The sequence below is a fragment of the Lissotriton vulgaris genome, chromosome 3_2 (assembly GCF_964263255.1).
Source record: "Lissotriton vulgaris chromosome 3_2, aLisVul1.2, whole genome shotgun sequence".
In the NCBI taxonomy this organism is placed as follows: domain Eukaryota; kingdom Metazoa; phylum Chordata; class Amphibia; order Caudata; family Salamandridae; genus Lissotriton; species Lissotriton vulgaris.
The window spans coordinates 194,150,154-194,174,241 of record NC_141690.1 but is presented as its reverse complement, the minus strand read 5'-3'; the positions used below and the strand labels follow the sequence as shown (position 1 = coordinate 194,174,241).

Sequence of the window (24,088 nt, the reverse complement as noted above, 5' to 3'; positions counted from 1 at the left end):
GTCGGGGTTGGCAAACACCAAGGCTGCGTAGCCTTCATTCCCCGACCGCCCCAGAATCCCTTCCACTCACTCTTGTAGTTTCTTTTTCATCCTTGCTTTCTCCATTTGTCACTTTTTTCAATCATTTCCTTCCTCCTTCTTTCAGTTTTTCTCTGCCTTTCCCTTTCTGGTAGTGTAAAGCAAACCTACTGTACTGTGCAAGTGTTGATGAATGCTGTGCTTGCAAACCTCTGTAACACCACATACCAATCGTTGCTTTCTCCATTCGATGCGCTTTGGGTTTCACTTACCATGAATGAGTCTCACACCTTGCATCGTAGTCTCACTGCAGGCATTCTTCATTGATTTTTACAAGTACCACGCCTAAGGTCCAGGTATTTTCTGTCACATTATCAGGACTGGACCAGAGCTCTATGTGTACATGAGCATTTGGACTTTGATCTTCTATGAAGGGATCTTATTTAGAGGTGCAGTCAATTCAAGTCAAAAGACCTTTATTTCGCCACATTTCTGTGGCATAAAAGCACAGCAAGTGAAACGTGCAACACATTAAAAGAATCTTACGTGCATAGATAAAACATACAACATATAATATTACATCTTGATTGGTTTTTAGGTAAAAAATGACGACATGCTGCACAATGTCGTCAGTGGGATATTGATTTAAAGATATTGGCTATTGGCTTCACAGTCTTAATGGAGCAAACAAAACATTAATAGAACGAGGATACATAATTACCAAGACATTCCATAATTCAAAAACAAAACATAATACTTATCTGTTTCAGGATAATGAAAATTCGTAAATGATTAAAGATAAACCTTTCCATGGACATTATTTGATTAATAAACATGAGGGGAGAGTGCGAGCTGCTAAATACGGGGCGTAGGTAGTCTGTAGGTAAAGTGGACATGTAGATTGTGGTCAAGAAAGACGTCGGGAACAGATAAGATCCCCAACGAAGCAAAGCAAATCAGCGTCCGGGCATGCCTCACACATCAGTTACTTTAAAGCCTGGTTTCGCAAGACTACTCTTTTCCCTGCTGTTGCCATGGGGAATCTCCATAGCAATGACCCTGTTCGGGGCGGGCGGGATGCAGTGGGTACCACAGGCTGGGACTGAGCATGCGCAATACTGCTCCCTGTGTTTCAGCAACAAATCTTTGCCGTTCTGAAGGGACTGTCATGAAAAAAGGTGCTTCGTGCACCAGACTCCCGAGGAAGGTGAGTGCCTTTCGGGCCACCAGTGGGCTTCGTTTATTGTTTTTACGGTTTTAGCTATCAATTTAAATGTTTTTTAAGAAAAAAAGGCAACAGTGTCCCTCTGTCTCTTTCCCTTTCTGACCCAGGACGAAGCAGTAATTATCGATTCGAAGGATGGCGTCGTCTTCCGTCTCGAGATTGATGTGTTTAATGGTGCTGATAATCTCTGTGCTGGCTTTGCTGACTGTGGGGTTCGCCGGAGCCAATCCTGAGGCGGGAAGCGTCATTCCTGCAGAAAGTATGTACTGTCTATGGGGCTTTATGTTCACTGCGGCAGGGGTGGGGGTGTTTGCAGTCGCTCCCTCGCGGGGGGGGGCTGCAACGGATGCGTTGTTTAACCTCCAGTGAAATGGCGCACACGGCACACCCATTCACCTCACAGACTGAAATGATGTAAAACTGATGGCAAGCCCAGTGTACGCAGTGTGTTGCTCTACATATGTAGGGCCTAGGGCTGTTTGAGAGACACTGCGCTGAAGGCCTTTTGCTACCTAACCACCAAAGATGAAGAGGGGGGCGGGGGGGGGTTTCACTTGCTTAAATTGGGTCCCTGTCGCCCTTGGTACGGGATGGAAATGGCTCTCTGAAGTAATGCGGCTGCTAGAAATGCTAACGTGCATGGCACCGGTTCAAACTCTTAGGTGTGCTGCCCAGGTGGTGATAGTGCAACCCTTTGTTTACACTTACAAGACCGTGCCAGCACGCGCGGTGTTAAAAATACAAGTAATTCGGAGATCAAGTTGTCAGCTGTAGGTAATTAGTCCTGTCCTTGGTTTCTTTTCATTTTGGGGTTTGTGTGTTATTCCTGTTCTAAGGAGAGAAAAGCAAGTAAATGAATGAATGTGCAAAACAGGACGGTATGTACATTTCCTGAGCTATCAGTCCCTTTAAAAAAAATAAGTGTATAGGAGTCAGCCAGATCTGCAGTGAGATGCCAGTCCGGCTCTGGGTGCCTGGTGTAAGAAGGCTTGTTTTCGGGTCATTTCCTGATTGATCTCTTGGCTTTGGATCTGACTCTATAATAGTATGTTAGTTTTCTTGCCTGGTAGGGTGTTTTTTTTTTTATTATTGCAGTCATCGTGATGCATCTGATCCAGAGTATGATGCTGACCTGCAAGGGTAGCTGGTGCAGGTTTATCAGGATGCGTATGATGTGGTCAAACACGTGTAGCTCTTTGGTAGATGAAGCCCCCGCATGCAGATCAATATTCAGTGGCGGCATGTTGAGTAATGAGAGATCAAGTAGAATTTCTAGGACTGGCTGTCGGTTACCTGTCACGAGGGCATTAATTATAACCCCGGATATTCACTGCCTATGTGATTCCTCAGCACTGGTGCAGACGTGGCTATATTGAGTTATTCTTGTATTTGGATGGTAACTGCTTTCTCGGTCATCTGTTTGGAGAAAGGGATGTGTGTAGTCGATCATTAGTTTGGCAAGGGGTCACTGCGGTTGAGTTTTCTTCCAGTAAGGTAAACTTTTGTTCAGCTTTGTCCGTGTTATGGCTAATGCATCGTATGTGGAAGGGCTGGCTGAATAGGGGTGTGAATGCTTCTTCAGGTGGAGATTGCACAATGGTGGGTGAGGGGGTTCTGTCTTCATATTTTTTTTGACAAAGGAGAGAATGCAACAAAATATGCATGTAAGCATGTTAAAAGGGGCCTCTAGCATGTTGAGATGGGAGGGATGCAGTGCTTTCAACGTGGCACTTAATGTTGTCTATTTCTAAGCTGAGAAGTGATTGTTGCACTTATTTGTTTATTTATTTATAACATTTGTAGAGTGTAAATGTCACCATACAGGTATCCTGGCACTGGGGGCTTGTATCTAGACCGAGCAGCTGCTAGTGTAAGAACATGGTGAGGCGAAACAAGGTTACATGGAGGAAGAGCCCGGTCTTCAAGGCTTTCCTAAAGTGCAGTAGTTCAGTTGACGATTTAAGAGTAGCTGGCAGCTTGTTCCATAGTTGGGCCACCTTGACTGCTAAGGCTCGCCTGCCTTTTCTTGTTTTTCGGAATTTGGTTCGCGGATGCCAATTGGAGATATCTCCCAAAGGGGTATCTCTTTAATCTGTGTTGCAGGGGCACAAGACACTTGCCCTGGGGGCCTTGAAGACAATGCATATAGATTTGAAGGCTATCCTCTGTTTCAGAGGAAGGCCATGAAGGCCCTTCATTGCATTGGATGCAGATGATCTTCGAATTCTGTTTAGTGCCAATTTGGCCGCTGGCGCTTGGACTCTGTATAATCTGTTAACCAGATAGTCTGGTGGTCCTAGTAGTAGGGTGTTGCAGTAGTCTAGCCTGCTTAGTATTATGCTTTGCACAATTTGAAATTTTGCTTGGGCTGGCAGCAGTGGTAGAAGATTCCTAAGACCAGGGAGAAGTGCGAAGCAGGTGCCTGCAACTTAGTTGACATGCCTCTCGAAAGACAGTTTGTTGTCAAATGTGACCCCACGATTGCGGACCATGTCAGAAAGTTGCAGCTCTTCACCGTTCGAAAGAGGCCAGACATTAAAGTGTTGTGTCATGGGGATTTTGCTCTCAGAACAGCAGAGAAACTCAGTTTTATCCCCGTTGAATTTAAGGGAGATTGTTTTCAGCCAATTGACTATGAATGTCAAGTGTCCACGACATCCTGTTTGTTGAGTGGGTGTATTTGGGGTCAGGGTTTTGAATAGCATAGTGTTTATTGGCATTAGAGAGACTACAGACCTATGAGGTAATTTCGAAATGCATTTTGTGCTATTTTATTTTTTGGTTGCAAATAGTTTGTTTGCAGACTGTGAGGTATAGGGTGTAACAGGGCGTAGAAGGCTATGGGTTATCGAGCTACATTTGAGGGTGGTGTTTATTTACATTGGCCTTCAGGTTTATGTGGGTTGTGTTGTTGGGTTTAGGTGGGTTGTTTATGTGGGTTGTGGTTGCCAGTGTGTGAAAGTCTTTCTGAAATATTAAATGTTGAAATGCATGATGAAGCAGCAGTGTTGTATGGTGGAATGTTTTTGTACATGATGATGGGCTTAGCAGTGCTGGCTGATCAAATTAGTGGCATTGTTCAGGTGGCTTTTGAAGGGGCTGCATAAAATTGAAAATGAGTTTGAAAATGGTGCCTTCTGTGTAATTTGATTAGTTAGTTGGTGTGTTGATTTTCAGCCAAGGCACTGAGAAGGCTAAAAGTAGGCATCCTTCATAGGCCCTAAATTGGAGAGCTGAGTAATTCCAGGTAAACCAGTTGGCAGCCGAAATGGAAATTACAAGGAACACAAGAATACTGAGGTATCGAGTTCTTCCATTAGGCATTTTGCCAACTCGAGACAGACGAAATGTGATGGTAAAAAACAGTCTGGTATTGGGGGATGTCTTGAGAGAGTTGTTACGGAAACAGATTTACTCGTTATTCCCCATTTCTTAAGGACTCACTCATGGGGGACCAGAATTACTGATAACTAGGCATTGCATGAATTCCTAAGAGAAAGCTCACACGTGCCAGATTCTGGCTCATAGTCGTGGTTGAGTGATCTCCAGGGAGGTTGAGATGCCTTAGTAACAACTTGTTGGACTGATTGAGGATAGACTGACCAACCGTCCGTAAATTTCACGGACCGTCCGTTATTTTGGTATGATGTCCGTTGTCCATAGTCATTCCTTTTACGGACGCTTTTTGTCCATAATTTTGGGGATTGCAGCAAGCTGTACTGTTCCCCTGTGAGAAGTCATTAGAGTTTAAATATTCTCGCTACCAGGGGCAGCGCCCACTTCTCTGTTAAACTGTAGCTGCAGCAGCAGCCCCTCGCACAGACTGAGGACTGGCCCTCTGTCATTCTAACTTCAGCTGATTGTCAAGTACAGAATGACAATGGTCCCTTTCTTGGGTAGTGACAGCAGGAGGGTTGCCTTCTCCTACATCTGCCTAGGGTAAGGCATTCTGCTTTTGTCTTTGTCAAGGAGCAGAGGCGATTTCTCGATTGGAGCGTAAGGGGGGGGGTTGCCCAACTCCCCAATGCAAGCTGTCATGAGCCGCCACATGTATTATTAAAAAGTGGCAGCTATTTTTCTTCTAATGCTTTCCTCCTGCCACCATGCTGTGTTGGTCTGTGGTATCTAGCCTGGGGGCATTGTGGGTGGAGCCAATACTGTTGATTGGCATTAGCAGGCAGCAGGGATGAAGTGCTCATGCTGGGTTGTGTAGGCCTCTTACTGCGACCAGCCCCACATGCGCACTTCAGTCCTCTCAAATCCACTCTGTGTTAAGGTGCCACGAGGCAAACAGCGCAGCCCCCTGTTCTCATTTTGAGCGCCGGGTTCACCTGCTCCATCCAATCCTTGTATTGCTCTCATGCTGTTCACCACTATAAACAGCATGAGAGCAATTCATTGATTTGTCCTAGTTGTGCTAGGATGGCCTGCTCCTGTTGGTCCGCACTTAAAAAGCAGCATTATGGAGATTACGAAGCATGGCCAATGACTGTGTGGCTGTATTCTAAAGCCACACAGGGAAAAAAGAAGGATCATACTACCTGCCGCAGAACAAGTGCTCGCAAGTCCTGCCTGAGAGACAGTCCAGCCCTGTTCTCCTGTCTGAGCAGTCACAGCGATTTACTTTGGTTCGGAACCTCTTTTTTTTTTTTAATTTTTTATTATTGCAAGAAGAACATCTTCATTGAATTTACATGGTATAACAAATACAAACAAGAAAAACAAATATAGACTAACAAAATAATATCTGAGACAGAGAAAGACCTTATAAAGTTTTAAAAGTATACTTTAAAGAATACAAACAAAAATTTAAGCTGGTTTATTCTAACATTTATATCCTGAGTTTCACAGTTCAAAGAAAGTACCCCACATTTTTTCCTTCTTTATCAAAGCCTTAGGACCTCGAAGTCTTGCTAACGAAAGTTCCATTACATTTATTTCATTTATCAGAATCCACCAATCGATTACTTTCGGTGAGTTCCTTGATATCCAGGATCTAGCTATGACTAGCCTAGCACATGCGTATACTATAGTTATTAAGTCTTTATATTGGCTATGGACATTTTGAATGTCTAGTAAGATCAAATGTGCCGATAATGATGGAGTGAAAATTTGTTTCCTAGTTAAAACATCCGTTACCCCCTTCCAAAATAAAGTTAACTCTGGGCAAGAGAAAAACATGTGTTCAATGCCTGCTGCTTCCATATTACATTTTGGGCATTTTGTTCGATCATTTGATTCATTTCCTAGTGTCCAACTTGATATTCTTTGAGGAGTATAGTACAGCTGAGTAATTGTTCTATATAGCTGCAGCCTCAAATTGGAAGATTGGACTACCTGGTTAATTTGGCGTAGTGAAGATGATATCTGTGTGGGGTTTATGTTTACTCCCAGTCTAGACGACCATTTGGCCGCTATTTTCCCACTATCATCTATTTTACCTGAGCTCAGATATCCAGAGCCCAAGCTTATGAGTGATTTTTTTTATCCGAATATAAACATACTAGTGTATCTGAGTGAGACACTTTGACGATTTTCATCTTACGAAGTAAAAAACCTTGTATTTGAATATATTTAAAGTACATATCATCGTTTAGTTCATATAGGAGGTTTACAGTATCAAAATCTAGAAAGCCATTTGGACCATAGAGATCCCCCAAAGTAATAACGCCATGTCTAGCCCAATGATTCCCTGTCCCATCTGAAAAAATACTAGGTAGTCCTGGGTTACCCCATATTCTAAGCTCAGCATTCTATAAAGAGATCTTATCTATAGTCATAATTTGATCCCAAATTTTCTTAATGTTTCTTAGCTGTCTTAAATTTAACTCTTTTGAAGTAGTTTGGGTCATGAACACGAAATAAAAATTGATTGCAGTCAGATCCTAGCATATACTGATGATAGTATAACGATCTCTCATTTTTCAGCAGACTTCGTATACGACGCAAAAAAGTAGCAAAAAAATATATCCTAAAATCAGGAAATGTTAAACCTCCCTTTTCGATTGGTAGTTCCAAAAGTTTCATATATCTACGCGCTTTTTTGTAGCCCCATACGAAGCTACTACAGATACCTTCCAATTTCTTAAAGAAAAGTTTATTAAGTTGTAGAGGAATGGATCTAAATAAGTATAAAATTTAGGCAAAATCTTCATTTTTACTAGATTTATACGCCCCACTAGACTAAGCGATATCTTGTGCCATTTCTTTAAGGTTAAAGTAGTTTCCTTTAGCAATGAGTCATAATTCATTGTTATTACCTTATCGATGTTAGCTGCCAGCTTGATTCCTAAATATGTCGCGCTTTGGCATAGGCCCAAGATAGGTTCCAAAGGTTTATAATTGGCAATAACCTGGGTCTTACTTACATTTAATTTGTATCCTGACACGGCTCCAAAATTAGCGGCCTCTTTTATTATTTCTGGAATGGCTCTAACTAAATCCATGGTAAATACCGCTATATCATCTGCAAAGGCAGTTATTTTTAAGCTCTTCCCGCCATGTTGTGTTGGAATGATGTAATCTTGGGCGGAGAGTGCGTTTAAAAATGGCTCCAAAGATAAAGCAAAGAGCAGAGGCGATAGAGGGCAACTTTGCCTTGTTCCCCTCTATCAAAAAGTTTATTGACTCAGTTCCCCCATAGCTAATTTTGGCCATTGGGTTGCAATATAATGAACACACCCAATCTATATATTGTTCCTGGATACCAATCTTCTTCAGTACCTCCCACAAATACTCCCACCCCACTCGGTCAAAAGCCTTTTCTGCATCTAACATGACCATTCCGAGTGGGGTGAGAGTAGTTGAGGCAACGTCGAATGCTGTGATTGCCATATTAACATGAGCCGTAGTGTCTCTCCCCATAACGAACCCATGCTGCTGAATAATGACCAGATCCGGCATAATAGGGGCTAAGCGATAGGCCAGAATTTTTGAAAACATTTTTGCGTCAGAATTAATCAGAGAAATCGGCCGATAAGAGCCGCATTCATCCGGGGGTTTATTTTTCTTAAGAAAAAAAACTATTTTGGCTATTTTCCAAGATGTGGGAGCCTTTCTTGACTCCGCTATGGAATCAATTACTGACTCTAAGAGTGGAAGTAGTTCCTGTGAACAAATTCTATATAATTCCAAGGGTATGCAGTCTTCTCCAAAAGCTTTTCCCAAAGGCAATGCTGAGATTGCCTTTTCTATTTCAGTTAATGTGATTTTAAAGCTGAGTTGTTTAACGGCTTCAATATCTCTTTTTGTGGGCATATGTTTATTAAGATATTGAAGTATTTTTACCCTGGTAGGAGCGTTATCTGGGGTGTATAGTTTTCGATAATAATTAGTGAATTGATCTAGAATTTCTTCTGGCTTATTGTAGTTACATTGGTTGGAGCCTTTGATTGTTTTAATCTTTGTTCTAGCTTTCTTATCAGTCATCTTGTAGGCCAGCACTTTACCAATTCTTTCCCCTCCTTCATATTGGGCCAATTTGTACTTGTGTATTTTTACACTATATGTTTCTCTTAAAGTCTTTTTAATAGATGATTGTAGTTTTAGCAATTCCATTCTTAATTCTTCAATATTTACTTTTCCTTGTTTAGTCGCCTCTGCTAGTTGCTGCTCCATTATCAGGATATTAGAAGTGGTTATCTTTGTATCTCTGTGATTTTCAGCATTTTTCCTAAAAATATATTGTTGGGCGAAGCCCCTTATGCTACACTTACAAGCGTCCCAAACTGCATTAGTAGTAGCTGTATTAACATTCAGCTCTATATATTCATTATGTTCTTTTAATAATGAAACAAAATGAGAGTCTATAAATAAGTACCTTGGAAAAGTGAAAAGCCGTGCAACCCGCCTCTGATCGATAATTTCAAATTCTAATAAAATCGGGTTGTGGTCTGATGTGACCCTCGGGCATAATTCCATATTGCAATTACCCAATATTTGATCAGTAGCCCACACCGGAACCTCATACTGGTAAAAAATACACTTAATGGGGCTGTGTGTTCGTCATGCTTCATTGGGCCTGACAGGGTGTCTTCAGACTTCCCCTCACGTCCTGTATATGACGCTTCTTTTTCCGTCTCTAAGTTCGAAGTAGAATATGTGTGTGTACATTGGAAGGTGCAATCGTTTTTATATTGCATTTGCTTCCCCATATTGACTATACAACGGGCCCTGGAAAAACCTCTTGGGCGCTAGAATGAGAAGAGGCTGTAATACAGTTTATACTGTAATCGACCTGCCTGCTGACATTATGCTCCTCTCCCCAGCATGGGTACATCTGGCAGACCCAGCATGTTCTGTAGCTATTTTGTTTTTGAATACCGCGTTTGCTACAGGAGTGTTGTTGTGAGCGCATTGAGTAACACGTTGAGTATTATATTTTTTTTAAAAAAAGCATTTTCTTGGGTTTTCCACAATGTAGGATCATTATACATTGTTGTTAACCAAGGTTATATGCTTAGAACTGGATGACATCTCCTAAGTATTGAATCGTGATTACAGGCAGGTAAGAATAGAGGCTGACAATGAGATGGAGGTAAAATAATGTCTCAGTGGAACTTGCTTTCCCACCGAGGGGTGGGGGGTGTAGGAGGGGTGGGGGGGGGTGTTTATCCTTCATTTTGTATGTCCGATGGTGGAAAAATGGAAAAAGCTAACTAACTGTGAACTCGAGGTCGAATCAGGGGAAGGTGGTTGGTGGTGGTGATGTCAGCGGGCGGGTAGGTGGGTGCTGGTTGCTTGCGGTTATGCTGTGGGGAATACAGGTTCAGGCGAGATGTGCCTCGTTCCTGTCGCAGAGGAGGCTGTCATTGGTGTGCACGCGTGCATATCATGTGGGGAACTCTGAGATGACGGAGCCTGATTGAGGCTTCGATGAGGAGCTTCTGGCCGGGACCTCGGTTGGGATTGGTGATGCAGGGGGTGATTGGGCTTGCTCCAACTTTTGTTGGAAGCACTGGAGGAGTGTGGCCCAGTCCGTGGAGATGCGACATCAGCACACTCCCCACACCTCCTCCTTCCTGATTGCGTTCTCCTCTGCTGCACCCCATTTACTAACTGCTCCTGTCCAGGCCGCCTGCGGGGGCCCTGCAGGTGCTCGCCAGCGAGTTGTGATTCCCCGTTTTACCACAAGGAGGGCCCGCCCTGCAAACCGCATCTGTACTTTGCACTGTTTCCGGTGCCAGAATATTCCTAGCGCACAGGCCTCCCATGTGGTTATGCTGGTGATCCCCATAATCTTCTGTAGTGTACTGTGGATGGCGTCCCAATAGAGGTGTAGGGTGGGGCAATTTCAGAACATATGCTGGAATGTTGTGCTAGGTGCCTGAGCAGGGACAGGAAAACTGTGACTCTAGGCAGAATCATTGGAGTCTCTCCAGTGTTAGGTATGCACAGTGTAGAATGTAGAATTGTATGTTTTTAAATCACGAGTTTCAAGATACTTTCTTTGGGTGCTCCAGGGCATTTTCCTATTCCTTATCGTATAGTGGGCTCTTGATTACCTCCTCCCACATGTGTCTCAGTTGGGTAAGTGTGGCTGCCGTGAGTTCTTGAATGGCCTTGTATATCCAGGTATTTAAGTGATGTCCAGTGCGGTGAACAACCTTTACAACAAAACTTTTACAACGCACTACCATTACAACGCGGTCATTACAACGCGAACCATTACAACGCATTGCGCTGGGGGGCGCTCCAGGATAGGGAATACGTTTAATTTACTATCCCACACCTTCCCTAGTGTCCACGGGGACTGGTGTTGGAATAGTAAATTAAACTTTTCACTATCCAGCACCCCAAAGCGCTATGCGTTGTAATGGATTGCGATGTAAAAACCGCGTTGTAAAGGCCTGCGTTGTAACATCATACATCCGTCCAGTGCCCATGTGTAATACTGTATGGGGTACCGGGTGCGTCGCAGGTTCCCCCTCAGACAGGCCCCAGAGCTGGCGACAGTCTAAGACGATTTGTCATTGGAGAAGGAACTATCCACTTGGGAATCCACTCTCCTATGCCAGTTGATCAAATGTGAGAAGTTGACCATCAGCGAAAAGGGACTCTACCTCGAGAATTGAGTGGTCCGTCCTGGTCTTCAAGGCTTGGCAGTATAATTACTTCAACCCCGGGGTAGGCCGGCCATTGGTAACAGGGGGTGTATAGCTGGTTCCAGGGGAAAGTCGGTGGACCCGTAGCATGCACGACTTAGCCACCGCTACCTTAATTGGGTTTGTCGAGACAGATCGGGTGCCTGGCAGGAGCAGGCGGCGATGCATCGGTATCGATAGAGGTTCTGTATCTGAGCTGGCTTCCCCCAGATAACGCCCCACCGTCCAACGTGATAGCCACTGAAGCTGTGGCACAAGAAAATACACTTCAAAAGACTAGACCCCTATTCCTCCCCGGTCAATCGGCAGTTGCATTGTCGCAGGGATTCCGTTCTCATACAGAACTGTGCATAGAGACTTGGAACCTCAGTGAATTAGGGTGTACCAAAACTCACCTTAGTAACCAAAATCCCCTACCAGACTAGCTACAGTGTCTCATTGGTTATCACAGACTCCCAATGCTTAGACAAACCAGAAATGGACTTAGTAGTCAAGTCAAGTCAAGTCAATAAATTTATATAGCGCGCTACATACCCAGAGGGTCTCAGGCGCTTGGAGAAGGGTGGGGAATTATTTGTCAAATATCCACGTTTTAAGTTGCTTTCTGAATGCTAGGTGGCTCTGAGTAAGGCGAAGGTGAGTGGGAAGTGAGTTCCAGGTTTTAGCTGCCAGGTAGGAGAAGGATCTACCTCCCATGGTGGTTTTGTTGATGCGAGGTACAGTGGCAAGGGCTTGGTTGGCGGATCGTAGCTGGCGGGAGGGGGTGTAGAAGGACAGTCTTGAGTTGAGGCATTCGGGTCCGATTTCGTAGAGAGCTTTGTGTGTGTGGGTTAGGAGCCGGAAAGTAATCCTCTTATTGACGGGGAGCCAGTGGAGGTTTTTCAGGTGTCCAGAGATGTGATCTTTACGCGGGATATCTAGTATGAGCCTGGCTGAAGCGTTCTGGATGCGTTGGAGTTTTTACTGGAGTTTTGCGGTGGTACCGGCGTAGAGGGTGTTTCCGTAGTCCAGACGGCTCGTGACCAGAGCGTGGGTGACTGTTTTTCTAGTTTCGGTGGGGATCCAGCGAAATGTTTTTTTGAGCATGCGAAGAATGTTGAAGCAAGATGAAGAAACGGCGTTGACTTGTCTGTTCATCGAGAGTGAGGAATCCAGGATGACGCCCAGGTTCCGTGCGTGGTCCGTCGGGATGGGTGCTTTTCCAAGGGCCGCTGGCCACCAAGAGTCATCCCAGGCGGAGGGGGAGGTGCCTAGGATGAGGACTTCTGTTTTGTCTGAGTTCAGTTTCAGACGGCTGTGCTTCATCCATTCGGCTACTTCTTTCATTCCTTCATGCAGGTTGGTTTTGGCGGTGTTAGGGTCTTTGGTGAGTGAGAGGATCAGTTGAGTGTCATCAGCGTAGGAGATGATGTTGAGGTTATGTTGGCGTGCGATGGCCGCGAGGGGGCTCATGTATACGTTGAAGAGGGTGGGGCTGAGTGAAGATCATTGTGGTACGCCGCAGATGACTTCAGTGGCCTCTGACTTGAATGGTGGAAGGCGGACTCTCTGGGTTCTTCCGGTGAGGAACGAGGTGATCCATTCCAGTGCTTTTCCTTGGATTCCGACGTTTCTGAGGCGTTGTAAAAGGGTGCTATGACAGACCGTGTCGAAGGCTGCGGAGAGGTCGAGGAGGATGAGGGCGACTGTGTCTCCATTGTCCAGTAGAGTTCGAATGTCGTCTGTTGCTGCGATGAGGGCGGTTTCAGTGCTGTGCTTGGCTCGGAAGCCGGATTGTGAGGAGTCGAGGGATTTGTTGGTTTCGAGGAATGCGGCGAGCTGGTTGTTGACCGCTTTCTCGATGACTTTGGCCGGGAATGGAAGGAGTGAGATAGGGCGGTAGTTTTTGAGTTCGGTGGGGTCAGCTGTGGGTTTCTTCAGGAGGGCGCTGAGTTCGGCATGTTTCCAGCTTTCCGGGAAGGTTGCAGAGTTGAGGGAGCAGTTGATGACGTCTCGGAGGTGCGGTGCTATAATGGAGTCTGCTTTGTTAAAGATGTGGTGAGGGCATGGGTCTGTGGGGGATCCTGAGTGGATAGAGTTCATCAGACGGATGGTGTCCTCAGTGGAGATTGGCTTCCAGTCATTGAGGATGTTCAGTGGGGGTGGGGGTCCTGCAGGGGGTTGGGTGGGTTGGTCTTCGGGTCGGTTGTCGAAGCTGTTGTGGATGTCAGCAATTTTGTTGTGGAAGAAGGAGGCTAGGGAGTCGCAGAGGGCTTGAGAGGGGGTGATGTCGTTGGAGTTGGCTGAGGGGTTGGTGAATTCCTTGACGATGTTGAATAATTCCTTGTTGTTGTGGGCGTTGTTATCTAGTCGGTCCTTGAAGGCGGCTTTCTTGGCATTCCGGATCAGTCGGTGGTGTATGCGGGTGGCGTTTTTGAAGGCGTCCTTGGTGCTGGTGGTTGGGTCTTTTTTCCAGGCCTTCTCCAGGGAGCGACAGAGTTTCTTGGATTTCTTAAGATCATCGTTGAACCAGGAGGCCTTCTTGCTGCCTAGTTGGATTTGTCGTTTTTTCAGTGATGCTAGGATGTCGGCGCTGTTGGATAACCATTGGGTGAGGTTGGTGGCTGCTTGGTCTGGGTTTGAGGAGTGGGCTGGGGGGTTTTGAAGAAGCGATGATGAGATCTGGTCGATGGTGATTTTGTTCCAGTTTCTTTGCAGAGTGGGTTGGGGGTGGTTGTTGGAAGTGGGCTTGTTGTAGGTAAAGTGAACGCAGCTGTGGTCAGTCCAAAGGAGAGCTGTGGTGTGGCTGAAGGAGACATGTTTGCTGGAGGTGAAGATAGGGTCGAGTGTGTGACCTGCGATGTGGGTGGGGGAAGTGACAAGTTGTTTAAGTCCGAGGTTGGCAAGGTTGTCCAAAAGGGAGGTGGTGTTGCGGTCGTTGTTCTTTTCAAGGTGAAAGTTGAGGTCTCCCAGAAGGATGTAATCCTCGGAGGGGAGCGCGTGTGGAGTGATGAAGTCTGTGATGTCTTCACTAAATTGTGCGCGGGGTCCTGGTGGCCTGTAAAGGAGGGTGCCTCTGAGTGTGGTTTTGGGGTCGGTGTGGATCTGGAAGTGAAGGTGTTCAGAGTTGGCGAGATTGACGTCTGAGCTGGTTGAGATGCGGATGGATTTCTTATGGACGATAGCGATGCCTCAGGTAACACCTCAGGTAACGTGGAACACATGAACACTCTTTCGTTATACAATGATTTCAATCCAGAACAAGGAGTAAATGAGGACGCGTGCACATTTGAAATGTTTATTCACTAATGCAGTGTTCTCAAACGCAGTATCTTAGCTAATACAAACAAACATATTATAAGAAACAAAGTAATCAGCATAGTCACTAGTCCATAGAAATCGAAAGTTGAAAGCATGGTAAAAATGCTAAAACGAATAGGGTTCACTAACACCCTATTCTCACCCTCCCTAGCTAGTATATTATTTTATATCTAAGAAGGTCTCTTTGGGTTTTAGCAGGGCGGGCCCATACCTCAGATCCTAGTGGTAAGGGATCACATCATCTTTCATCAGCTCTCTGCATGCGAAGCACCATCAAGTGTGTGTGTATGCTCTGTGCAAAGCCATATAAAACTCGCCTAAAGCCAGAATTTGGCCACAGCTGCATGTATGTTATGTCTAGGAAGGTGCGAAGATCAGACCTCACAACAACCACTGTGTTGAGATATCCTTGAAGGTTTCAGCACTCACTGTACAGACACAGCTCACCAAGCAAGGCTGATATCAGAGTAACAACATATTATTCTCGCGTGAATCAAAAACATTCTACTAGGCTCAAAGCTGAAGCAATAGATTGTGTTGTGTGCAGAAGCAGCAGAAAGGTAAAATGGCGTTTAAACTCCAAATAAGCTCATGCTAACTTAACACAGCATATAGGCAAGTATATCTATATGACACCCTCCCATGATCCGAGCACGGATAAGATAAGTTAAGGGACTCAATTTTGAAATGCAGAGTTCAATAAAATATTCAGGCCGAATTTGAGCAGGTGAGGAGAAAAAAAAATATTTTTGCCAGCCAAAAAAACAAAATCTCACCAGCTTGACAATTTAGTGTTCACTGTAAATAAAGTCAATAGGTCAGTGATCGAAAAGGTTCATCATAATTTTAAAAAATAACAAAAAAGTTCCATGATATCAAGGTCCTCGATACGCGTTGGCCTAATACCGAGTATGCAAAATAAACAGCAACAGCTTCCAAAAGGAAGTCACTGTTATCATCCGAAAATAACTCAGCCATCCAATTTAACAGCGGGAAATAACATACATGCTCCTCAAGTACCGGAGCCTCTAGTACCATCAGAGGACAACTCGGCGGGTTCTCAATGAAGCTGTTTGCCAAGAAATCATGCGCCGCTGCGAATATATTCCAACGACCCAGTATTCCATGCATCGCTGCAAAGGCCATAATCCCTCCGTCAGAACAAAGCAATTCATGAGCAACTAGGGGGCTCATGAGCTGATTAAAATCCACTTCAGGAGACACCATATTGCAGAGACACAAATCCAGGGTCCAGTCGAAATCGCAGTTCAGGCAATGAAAGACAGGCTGGAAATAGGAAAATCGAAATGATAATCCATATGCTGCACTTAAGGTGGCGAGCGGCAGCGTTCCATAGTATTCAAGCATCCTGTTGCGAAACAGTGCCAACGGCGACAGCTCGTCTTGGAACACAGGATGTGCATCCATTATTAATAAAACAAAATAGCACTAGAAAGCCTGCAGCCAGTGCCAGTAAAACTGGAAATCCACCAAATAGGCTGGAAAAGATTGAATGGAAGAAAGCAGGAATGACTCCAAATATCTTTTGGAAAGAAGTCACAAGACCACTGCTTACTACTTTATAAAAGTGCGCCAGCCCCGATGTGGAGGATGTGTTAAAGATTGTATGAATCAGCTCACCGAAATGTAATGGTAGGTCAGTATTTAATAAAGCATGCACCTCTGTGCGGGTGTTAGCTACGTGAAGGACAAATGTTTCACGAGCAGATGTCAGGGCAACTTCTTTTTGTGGCAATAGGGCTCTTATTCTACTCATCTTATTGAACTCTGCCTTCAAGGTCGAATCCTCGGCCAGATGGAAACATCCAAGTTCCCATGCGTGGGCGGATACAACACGTTCACCGACTGTAACCACATAAGCAATGCCTTTTAATGACCCACAGCAATCTTCATTATTTTAAAGTAAATTACTGCCGTTTGCCAGTAATGTGAAAGTGGGGACAATAGCGGGCACAGGGGTACCTTTTAAAACACAGTCTAAATTAGGCTGTTCCTGATTGAAAGAGCCGTGTAATTGGATATGTCTACACATTAATGAGTGATCTGGTGTTTCATTGCACTCTTCACCGTTGAGAAACACTTCCTTCCCTTCCCTAAGGCATCTGTACGTAAAGGGGAGCGACCAAGCTTCATGGAGATAGGAACTACCAAGAGGCTCGTATCTACCAATGGCAAAATATTTCATACAATTTGTAAATTTGAACAGAGCAAATGGTAAAGTTATTAACCCATGGATAAGCCATGTTGCAGTAGTGGCCTCCGCCACAGAGAAAGGTAAAGACTCCAATCGTTCAATGTGTAACATGGAAAAAGATACATCTCTCATTGAAAGCAAACGTTGCTTATCAGTCAAATTAAACGGGGCAAAAAGAGACGAGACATTCATGTAATTCCAAGGTACCTTCCCGGTCTTCAGCGTCTGCAGGGTCCACGCAAACTGCATCACAGAACGTAATTGATTTTGATCATGGTATAATACAGACACATCATCTTGCACAATATCAACAGATGACACAATATTATCAAGCGTGTAAATGCGGGAAGAAAGCGTGTTAATGCTATTATCCACAACTGCAAGCACTTTTTCTAAATTAGCTTGATCGATAGCTCTAAGGTGGGTAGCCGCCTCAATCTGTGATGTTTTCCAGATTTCATTGTAAACCGCATATATCCATCTTCTAGATCTACCTCTAGCCGGGCCTTTTATGAAATCATTCAAATCAACATCGTCAGTCAGTTTAGACAAATGCAGTTTAACTGACGCCAAGGTAGAATGTTTGAGCCAATTCTGACATAATTTCCCCACAGAATAGGTAGTTACAGAATGATCACTCTCAAAACGGGGATCTAACCTGATCTGTGTAAAGTCATCAGTAATACCCAGAAAACGATGTTGGCACGAGTCAGCACTTCTGTGCCACAGCAACCAGCCCTTGGGATCCAAACTCGATATGTTAAAGGACGAATTTTGCAAGAGAGTTTGCAACTCTCTAATCGAAAACCTTGTAGTATTACCCCAACCAGAATATTCTTCCAAATCAGGGAAGGAAGGAGTATTTAATTTTTTAGAAGAAGCCAATCCAAAGCATGTTGTCTGTGAAATGGTAGAATTCAAAAACAACATATGATTCGGGATGAGACATGCATGGTGCAAAGCCTCAGCGCCTTGTACCTGCCAACTTTTAGAACCCCAAACAGATTTAAGGTCAACTGTTTTCTTCCACAACTCGTAGCCTCCAACAGCTAGTTGGTCTAGAAAGGACTTCGAGTACAATAACTTAGTATCGGTAAGTCTAATTAATTCTAATTTAAAATTCTAATTTAAAATATTTCTTTTTTTTAATTCAAATCTTTTTTATTGAAGGATAAAGATGAAAATAATGACAATACAATAAATCTTCCAGGTATGTTGGATACAATGTTGGTACAATGACACTTACAATAATCAAAAGCAAATTAAGGAGAGAAGATAAGAAAGAGGAGAGAGAGAGAAAGAGAAGGAAAGGAGAGAGAGAAGAGGGGAGAAGAGAGAGGACAGGTGCATCTGTAGGGCAATAGCAGTCGGTTTGCCCAGACCTGGTACGCTGTGCGTGTAGCAGAAAATATACAGTAAGCATACAGAAGCATACAGAAGCAAATATCAATTCACATCTAGATTCTATCTCACAAGGCTAGCTGTTATGATGTGTGTCATGGTGGTTCAAAGTGAGAGGATGACGCATCCAAGGACGACCAGAGTTTGTTGTTTGAAGGTTTCCAAGTGGCTGATTGTAGCGCAGGATTGTCTGCCCCTCTTAAAAATGCAAGCCATTCTAGCCACATTTTGAAGTTGACTTCAGCAAAATTTTTCCATTTGTAGAGTATGACCTTGCACGCCAATGTCAACATAATATCAAGCAATTGTCTGTCATGAACGTCTAGTAAGTGTGCTTCCAGAGGACCTAAAATGACATATATAAATTCCTGGATAGGTGTGATTCCAAGCACTTGTTGAATATATGTAAATATTTTATTCCAAAATGGTCGCAATAAGGAACAATTAAAAAGCATGTGTGCCAAGTCGCCAGGTGCTTCCTGGCAGTTCCAACATGTAGGCGTATCCCTTAGTTTACATTTGAACAATTTCTGGGGGGTCCAGAACACTCTGTTTAACAACATATATTTCGTTTGACATAGGATCGGGGATATCTTGTTTGTCAGTGAGGTGCTGTGTATCACATCCCAGTCTAATGCAATGCCTGTGGAGTTAGGCTCCGATTCCCACTTACTTTCGGACATCCTATGTGGTTTCTTGGGTAGGGGGAGGAGTAGTTTATAAATTCTGGATACAAAATGATCAGCATGGCACAGTATCCGGAGACGGGTCACCAGCCAGGGCAAGTCTGTATATAGGGGATACTTGGCGATAGCTGCTTTCAGTTTCAGGAACTGGTAGAATTCAATTGGTGGTAAGTCAAATTTCTCTTGTAATGTCGAGAAGGGTAAGGGCCTGCCATTATCATAGAGGTCATTCACTATGTGTATACCTTTTCCAGCCCACAGTTCCCAGTGAAGGGTCTTCCCTTCAATCCGGAGCTTAGGGTTGTGCCATAATGAGAGTAGGGTGGATCTCTTAATCACCAAAGCAGTCTTATGGTACTGGTCAAGTCGGAGGAGTGCTCTTCTGGTATTTAGCATGATGTATTTAGAGTGAGGTATATGGGCCAAGTCCATGGTGAGGAGAGCTGAGAGTGGTGCATTTGCCATTAACGACCGTTCAATAGTTAGCCATACTGGAGTGTAGGATGTATCATCCACGAGCCAGAGGGCCCCTTGCTTACAGAGGAAGGCTGTTTGGTAGTTCCTGAACGAGGGCAGGCCCAGGCCGCCCTTCTCTTTTGCTAGTTGCAACTTTTTTAGTGATATCCTGGCTTTTTTCCCTCGCCACAGGAAATCTCCGAACAATCTGTATACCTTCTTAATGAATTCGTCTGAAAAAGTCATGGGGAGCATGCAGGCTAGGTAGTTATCTAGAGGCGTGCACATCATTTTGAGAGTCTCAGCCCTACCCCACCAGGACAAAAATGTTGGTGACCAGCTATTTAGCAGGGTGGATATCTTTTTTAACGTTAAGTCTTCATTTAACTTCAAAGTCGAAATCAGGTCCTTCTCAAAGTCTAGGCCTAGATATTTAAAAGCTTCGGTTGCCAGGTGAGGCCAGATGATCCCAGAATTTCCTTCCCCCCGAAGTTGTTTAATAGCTTAACTTCCGTTTTATCCTTGTTCAGTTTATACCCTGATACTCTGGAGAAACCCTCAATTGTGTCCATCAAGGCTGGGATAGCCTCATCAGCCTTTTCCGTCAGGATCAGCACATCGTCGGCATATGCAGTCAGTTTCACAGTGCAGTCACCAAATGAAATTCCAGCAATGGCTTCATTATGTCTAATATGCCACAAAAAGGGTTCTATAGCTAGTAAGAACAGAGATGGCGATAGTGGGCAACCTTGTCTCGTCCCTTGTTTTAAGCAAAAAGAAGAAGAGAAGGAGCCACCCGCTCTGACCTTAGCAGTAGGGCCGGCATACAAGGCCATTACGAGTTTAGTAAACGTCTCTCCTAGGTTAAAGTTGCGCAAAACTGCCTTAAGGAAGGACCAATCTACCTTGTCGAAGGCTTTTTCCGCATCTAGAGTGACGGCTACCGTGGGAGTTTTCAGAAGTTTTGCTTTTTCTAGGGCATGGGCTAGTACTCTGGTGTTATCACTAGACAGTCTATGTTTTAAGAAACCCGCTTGGGACGGGTGTATGAGGGAAGGAAGGACTTTCTGTAAACGGGCTGACAGAATCATGGCTAGTAATTTACAGTCCAGGTTAATCAGAGAAATCGGCCTATAGTTCTTTGGCAGTGACGGGTCTTTGCCATCCTTAGGTAGAACTGCAATAGTCGCCTCTGCCAATGTGCCTTTCACCTCCCCTGACTCTGTAATTTCGTGAAAGAGGTTTAGAAGGGGGTCAGCCAAATTCGTTGCAAAGCTTTTGTAAAATTTGGCCGTAAAGCCGTCCGGACCTGGTGCTTTCCCACATTTTAATCCCCTGATCGCTTTTTCCACCTCATTGGCCGAAATCGGCTCATTAAGACTAAGTTGTTCTTCAGGTTTTAACTTGGGTAGTACACATTCCTGTAGATATTCCTGAATTTTGTCTTCAGCTACCAGTTAGTTTTTAGCGTATAAGTCCTTGTAGAAGTCTTTAAAGACCTCAGTTATTTTTTGGGGGTCCGAGTGAGCAATTCCCGCCGAATCCCTGATAACATTAATAGCATTCTTCTGCACTTTAAATTTTAAGTATGCTGCCAGGCTCCTACCGGCTTTATTAGATTCACATAGCTTAAACCTTCGCTTCCTGTCCAGCCACACTCCCGCCCTTTCGCTCACCAGCTTGTTGTACTCGTACTTTTTGTTGGTCATTATATTGAATGTTTCCTGGTCCCTTGTCATTTGGTGTTTGTTCTCTAGAGTAGCTATCTCAGCCTCCAACCCTTCCAGCTTCTCATTACAATCTCTATTCATTGCTGAACGGATTTTGATCCACACCCCCCTTATAGTACTTTTTAAGGCCTCCCATCGCACTAGGTCTGAAGTGTCACCTCTCGCATTAATCTCTAGAAAAGACCTAATAGCTGTCAGGATTTCAGTCTTATTCTGTTCTTTGTGCAGGATTTCTTCATTGAGTCTCCAAGACGTTTGTTTAGGGGACGGTTTAATGTTACTGATAGATAGAGATATACATGAGTGGTCTGACATTACCCTTGGCTCAATTGATGTGTCCTCTATCCTTGCTACGGCATTTTGTGTAATGAAAATGTAATCAATGCGGGAGAACGAGTCGTGAGGGGGAGAGTAGAATGTGTAGTCCCTATCAGTAGGGTTTTGTATCCTCCAGGCATCAATTAAATGAAATTGTTGGCATAATTTGATGAAGGCATTATGTGACTTATTCGGTTTGAATGTACACTTAGAGTCCCTATCTAAAGCCGGGTCGTATGGAAGATTAAAATCACCCCCAATTATATGTACCGCTGTATCAGGTATCGTTGCAATCTGCTTGACTAAATCCTGCCAGAATTCTAGATCATTAGTGTTAGGTGCATAAACATTAGTGACAAAGAATTCCGTGTTATCCCTGGAAAGTTTCACCGTGACCCAGCGCCCTTTTTCATCCGATGATGAAGACAGTAATTCTACCTTGGACTTTTTTGACAATAATACCAGAACTCCATTTTTTTTACCGAGTGCACTAGACCCTACAACCTCCGAATAAAACTTGTTGCGCAGAGTGTAGAATTGCTTAGCATCTAGTTTGGTTTCTTGCAGCATTACAATGTCCCCCTTTTGTCTACGTAAGTAGTCTAATATCTTTTGTTTTTTAACGGGCTGATTCAGACCCTTAACATTCATGGACAAGATTTTCAATCGGTCAAATGAGGTTGTACCAAGTGGAGTTGACAGTGTTGTATGTGACATTTACAACGGTATATGTATCATGGTTGTTTCAAGAATGCCAAGGGAAAACATTGTACGCTGCGCATCATGTAATAAACATACTTTTTTGCTCCTTATGTAGTGCGATCGAAAACCAGGGGTAAACATTTGGATGCCCAGGGACATAGCATGACTGGCCTGAGTACAGGTATACAAACACAGCATAAGTACGATACAACTTGTCCAATCAAGAGCAAAGAAATAGACCAGAAGAGAGAAAGGTGGCACGGAGAAGAGAAAAAAAAGAAGGAAAGAGAATGAAGGAGGAAGAAGAAAAAGCAATACAAACCATAGAACACAACACCCATCCCCCCCAATCCCCCACATCCCCCCACCCCACCCACCCCAACTGTGACACAGAAGCATGGCGACGTGAGGAAAACCGCAGTAACCCTCCCGCCTAAACTGGTCATGTATAGACATTGGAACAGCAGAACATAACGTTGAATGCATATAAAGACTAAGCAAGCAGTGGAACGTTAGAATGGTGCAGCAGAGCCAACATGTAATCGGTAGCGTACACTACTATATAATCTTGGTAAATAGGGAAAATTCCTGAGTGCCCACTAAAGTAGGACTACCGGACAGCAAGTTGAGAGAACAACAACATGGCCTATTGGTAGATATTATGGCATCATATCCTCCATTAAAGGCACGCAATGATTAGTAGGCTCTAAGCCAATGCATCAATAGGGGTTACTCAAGCAATGAACAATAGGCTAACAGCAATCAGAGAGTCTCAGTACTGCCGGTGTGAAGTCCGGTCTACCCCGAGTAACCTGTCGGTGTACCAGAGTGTGGTACACGCTACGATTCATATTACACCGGCTATCAGCTCTTTGGAATCAACAAGGCGAGACAGCTCTAATCAAAAAGTTTAGATCAATAACAGCAGGTGCCCGCCAGATCAAACTAGAGAAGTAAGATAAGGAAACTTCCAGAGTTTTATATCAAAGTCTAGTGTCCCATGTCAGGGCACCATAGAGCCTCGAGTGTTAGAAGGTTTCCGTAAACCTGAAACCCCATCCTGTAGGTAACCAGCAGTAGACAGGCCCATTAGGCTTTTAACATTAACAGAGCATAGAAAACTTGCTGATAGAGCTAAACGTGGTCACTTGTATCCTGACGCAGAAGCCGAGGCTGTTAGGGCATCCGGATTATTAGTTTCCATGTCGCGCTCCATATCTCGTTCTTCCACGTCCTCAAGCATACGTTTGAGCTTCATGGGGTCCGTGAAGTAGTGAGACGATCCTCGTATTGTCACCCTATATTTCGCTGGGCCCACAAAACCAAATTGGTATCCTTTCACTGATAGTTGTGGACGAAGGGCAAGGAAGGCCTTCCTTATTTCCACGGTTTCCTTACTGTAGTCTTGAGAAATGTAGACCTTGGAGTCCTTCCACAAAATATGATTGTGCTTCCGCACGAAGGCAAGGATCTGCTCCACATGTTGGTAGCGTAATGGTTTACAAACGATGGGCCTTGGTCCTCTCTGCGTTTTAGTGATTCTCCCTGGGACTCTATGTGCCCTATCAAATTCAAGAGGGTTGGAAAAAGTCAGGTTCGTGGCTTTAGTGAACCAGGATTCTAAGAACTGAATGCATGAGCCTTCCGACTCCTCGGATCCTTCCGGATCCTTCCGGAATTCCAAAAATGCGTAGGTTCCCCCTCCTATTCCTGTCTTCCAACTCGGCCAGTCGTCTAGTTGTCTGGTCAGAGGAGATGTGTAGGTGTTTCAGAGCCGTTGTAGTTTTAACCTCTATGTCCTCCAGGCGACTGATCCGGGATTCTGTTTCTGTCAGGCGCGCATTAGTGTCTCGGATATCTTGACGGATTGCCACCACTTCCTCCTTAGTGACCTTGGCTAGGTCCTTCACCTCATCCAACCTGTTCAATATCAT

General features: G+C 44.3%; 1 protein-coding gene across 3 annotated transcripts in view; it reads left to right on the top strand.

Annotated features, from left to right (window-relative positions):
* The first annotated feature begins 1,155 nt into the window (after positions 1-1,155).
* Positions 1,156-24,088, top strand: part of NICOL1 (NELL2 interacting cell ontogeny regulator 1) — a 78,606-nt gene continuing 55,673 nt past the window's right edge. The window contains exons 1-2 of one of the 3 annotated variants that reach the window (XM_086964205.1): positions 1,156-1,225; positions 1,351-1,502. In XM_086964205.1, the coding sequence (XP_086820331.1) occupies positions 1,379-1,502 (124 nt within the window). In that variant the 5' untranslated portion in view covers positions 1,156-1,225; positions 1,351-1,378. Of the gene's footprint in view, positions 1,226-1,349; positions 1,503-24,088 lie in introns of those variants that run through there. The other 2 variants (XR_015309784.1, XM_086964204.1) reach the window with 2 other exon arrangements.